This window comes from Arachis hypogaea, chromosome 17, assembly GCF_003086295.3.
Source record: "Arachis hypogaea cultivar Tifrunner chromosome 17, arahy.Tifrunner.gnm2.J5K5, whole genome shotgun sequence".
Taxonomy (NCBI): Eukaryota; Viridiplantae; Streptophyta; class Magnoliopsida; order Fabales; family Fabaceae; genus Arachis; species Arachis hypogaea.
Genome location: NC_092052.1, coordinates 120,721,182 through 120,725,360, shown reverse-complemented (window position 1 = coordinate 120,725,360; position 4,179 = coordinate 120,721,182). Strand labels below are relative to the sequence as shown.

The 4,179-nt window shown below is 36.3% G+C and overlaps 1 protein-coding gene across 1 annotated transcript; it reads left to right on the top strand.

Moving 5' to 3' along the window:
- The first annotated feature begins 431 nt into the window (after positions 1-431).
- LOC112764683 (PP2A regulatory subunit TAP46) lies at positions 432-3,651 on the top strand. Its single transcript, XM_025810404.3, has 8 exons — positions 432-771; positions 1,038-1,124; positions 1,315-1,419; positions 1,542-1,703; positions 2,025-2,060; positions 2,139-2,210; positions 2,524-2,804; positions 3,133-3,651. Exons 1-8 carry the CDS (start codon positions 550-552, stop codon positions 3,380-3,382), a joined length of 1,215 nt encoding a protein of 404 aa, XP_025666189.1. The 5' UTR covers positions 432-549; the 3' UTR covers positions 3,383-3,651.
- The last annotated feature ends 528 nt before the right edge of the window (positions 3,652-4,179 follow it).

Below are 4,179 nucleotides of genomic sequence, written 5' to 3'. Positions count from 1 at the left end.
TTCTTAAAAAATGGATAAAGTTAACATTAGTTAACACAAAAAGTTTAAAATGGATTAAAGAGGAGATTTTTTAAAAATTAGAAGGGAGGAGAATGTACATTTATAAAATAGAGGAGAAGGAGTGTCATTTTAACATCTCGCGAGGAGAGTTAAATTTTCTCTTTTTTTTTTTTTGGTAATGGGACATGATTTCTTTTATGTACTTTTGACTTTTCTTCATTGATGACCCTTTTTTTTTCTGGATGAACTAGTTGACATTATGGAAAATAGATTTTTGGTCAAACATTATGAGTCCTTTTGTTGGGCATTTTTGTTAGGAGAATACTTGCTTAGAAGCCAAAAACGAATACTACTTATTTTTTGGTCTTAGAAAGGCCCAACCAATCAGCCCATTTCATTCTTCAAGGGGAAAAACTAAAAAAAATTAACTTTCTACGACTAAAATCAAATTAGAAATCGAAAGCAAAACAATTCTGGATCTCTCTGGAACCTTACGTTAAGATTATGATTTTGATCTCTGCGTTCGAAAGTGTTGCAAAGTGATTGAGGATGGGTGAGAGTAGAATGGAGGAGATGACGCTGCCAGGGTTGTTCGAGAAAGCTCGCAAGATCCACGCCACCGTGACGGAGTCCGGTGGCGCCGACGATGAGACGGTGAGGAAGGGTTGCGAGGCACTCGAGAAGTGCGAGGAGATGGTTAGCAAGCTGGGATTGTTCTCCCCAAACGAGACCAAAGACGATATCTCCACAAACAATCTCAAGTATCTTCTCGTAAGTTCTAACCCTCATTTTCTCCTCTTATTCTTAATTAATTTTATTAATTCATTCATTAGTTAATTGTTCCTGTTTCATTTCATGGATGATGATGAATGCCACTCAAAGTATCAAAAATAGAGAGAGAGAGAGAGAGAGTCGTTGTTTTAGTTTTTGTACGTGATCTTTTTTAGTGTGTTATGTAATAATTCATATTTAGGGCAGTTTTTGTTTTTTTAAATTAATTTCCTGTGAATGATTCACATGACGTGATGCTTCCTCAGGTGCCATTTTATCTTGCTGAGCTGACTGAAAGAATAACGCAGGATGATAGGTTACAGGTTATAAAGGCTTCACAGGCAAAGCTTAAGGTAAGAGCCATTTGAGATTTGATTCGATTTTACTTATGCTCCATGTGTTTGGTGAACTATGGAGTTTGATAACCTTGTCCAAAAGTACAGAAAATATAAATTAATAGCCAATTTCACTTTATTTTGCATAACTCTTGCTAAACCTTTGGTAATGTTTAATTTAATTGAAGCTTTCTGTTTCATTCTGTAGGAATTCATTTCCTTTTGTGAGGCAATGGAGCTGGTTCCAAAAGAGGAGCTAGAATTTTATTCGCAAGGGGTGCCAAAATCTGTTGCTGATCAGAGGGCCAGGAAGGTGTGGTTTTCTTTCGATATTTTCTTTTAAGGGGAAGTGGACATTGGACATGCAAATTTGAGTTAAGAGCATCATATGGGTTTGCAACTAATTTTGTAAATAATTTGTTTCCTTTTGTGAAGATTGCTAGATTTAAGCGCCAGAGAGCTGCAGAGTCAAAGTTGCTGGAAATAAAAGAGCGAAAAGAACGGCGGGGGCGTTCTACTAGAGCAGCTGCACTTTCGACCCCTGTTGAGGCAGGAGAGGAAGAAGTATTGGATGATGATGGGGAAGAAGAAAGGGAGGTATGTTTCTGATCTAGTACTTATATTTTGGAAATACTATGGGGCATGCTTGTGTGAACACTGATTTTTACCTGATTGATTTAAGTTGGTTTAGATAGGCTTTAAATTCAATCTGCTTCTGCTAAGCATTAGTGTTTAGTACTCACTGGAAATACATAAAATGGATTTTGGCCATTTTAAATGCAGAAAGCATCTCATATCCATTTAAAATGGCACTATTACATGTATAGACTATAGTATCACTATATATAGAGCGGAGTCCTGATAGCTTTGAATTATGGAGAATATTTGCTTATTATTGATTTTTTTTTTCTTTGGCAGGCTTGGAATACTACCATATCATTGGCGATTTGCAAGGTTTGCTTCTTATTTATACAGTTTTAATTGCTCAAGCTTTTCTACCTTATTGTGCTAATGTTTATCTTTACACTTCAGGCAATGGATCTGCTGGAAATGTTGAAGAAAGAGGAAGATATGCTGGTTGCTGTAAAGGATAAACAATCCAAGGTAGTAAACTGGCTGGCATGTGTGCAATTGATGAAAAGCTTTAGCTTGTTAGCTGCTATCACTATTTTATAATATAATATTATGCTAGAAAACTTTATTCCTTTATGAAATGTTGTTGGCTTCAAAAATGAAACTTGACAAACTGTTCTATGGTAGTAGAAATCAATACTTAACCATGTTTAGACATGATAGCACATTCACAAGCTAATTTGAAACTTAGGGTTGTATAATGTACATAATTAAGTCTACTGGCATGCTGTATTTCAAAATTGTGATCTTGTTTGCCTTTCTATTTTTGTTTCTCCATTTTTAGGATGGAGATACGGAGTTCTCTAGGGAAGCTCTCGATGAACGTGCCAAGAAAGCAGAAGCTTGGCATCGGGATGCTGCAGTTCGTGTACAGTACACTAAACCGGCACAGCCAATCACATGTGCCACTTTTGCTCAGGATGTTCTGGAAGGAAGAGCTAAGGCTTCACAGGCACATGAACACAAACATCAACCGCTAATATTTGGACCAGCCAGTCTTTTGAACGGAAGCGTAACAACCGAGAGGGAAAGAATGGCTGCTCAGGTCTTCCAACCTAGTCATAGGTACATACATTTTTCACCCCTTTTTAGCATAAATTGTACATTTGACCTGACTAAGCTAATGACTGAAGAGATTGTGAATAAGGAAATATAAATAAAATAAAATAAACAGATTATGGCTGAATGAAAGGAAATAGAGTTGCATTTCCTTGCAGTTTTGTTTTTTGCCTGGAAAGGATACAGGATTAGTAGGACTAGGATACCATCCTTCACCGAGAAGTGGCTTATTGGGTTTTTGCTCATAAACGAATTTATTAGAACGCGATTTAGACTAAACCTTTTTTTTTTCATATTTATTTTGAGATGCTAAGTTGAATATATTTTGTGAAAGGATGCCAACCATGAGCATTGAGGAAGCAGGTCTTAAGGAAATGGAAATAATGAATAAATGGCAAGAGCGAAATGCCAGACTCATGGAAGAAGCCAACTCATCTTGGTACAAAGATAACAGGCCAACAAGGCCAGGAGAAGACGAAGATGAAGATGACGATGCTGCCCAGGAGAAAGCGCGGGCATGGGATGATTGGAAGGATGATAATCCCAGGGGTGCCGGAAACAAGAAACTCACTCCATGCGGCTAAATGAGGAATTGTAGGACAATCACAATCTTTTATTGTAATGAAAATATGAAATCCCATAAATTTTATTCTCTGTTCCCTTAATACCCCCTCACCCCTCTCTTTTTTTGGTGTCGGAATGGATGTGAGTAGTAGATTTATTCGTACCCTGTATTATGTATTAAGATTCTATGTATACCAGGTTCTCTGGACATATATTTTGTGTAGTTTTCACTGTTCAGATTCAATAGACGACGACATAGTGAATGTTATGTGATTATTTTTGGATACAATTTTGTACTTGTATACCATTAACACTGATACAAAGGCAGTTGGATCCCGTGATAGTCAATATACATGGATCCAAAATTCAAGATTCGTGATGGCAACAAATAGGTATGACTTTCTTCGTTTCAGGTCATAAAATTCCAACACTTGGTTGTCAGATTCTCAAAATCAGGTGGATAATAAATATCTATGGCTATTGAACAGTTGGAAACCACTATGCACTCGATATTATCCTTTGAATTTTGATATTGAAATATTAAGGTTTAAAAGGTTACTGCTCAAAGGAAAAGCAACAAAGGGATTTTTCTTATGATCATATATTAAAAAATTAATTGGTGTGCTTAAGGACAACATAAAAAGAACAAATTATATATGGGAAATTGCACCGAATGCTATTAGAATAAAGAATATGAATCCTGCTTTTGAGTTCGCATTCCAATTTCCAAGTATAGATCTTCGATTTTGGAAATTACGAAAATCTTTACGTACATTACACTATAGACACGTCACACATCTATATTGGTATTTGGTAA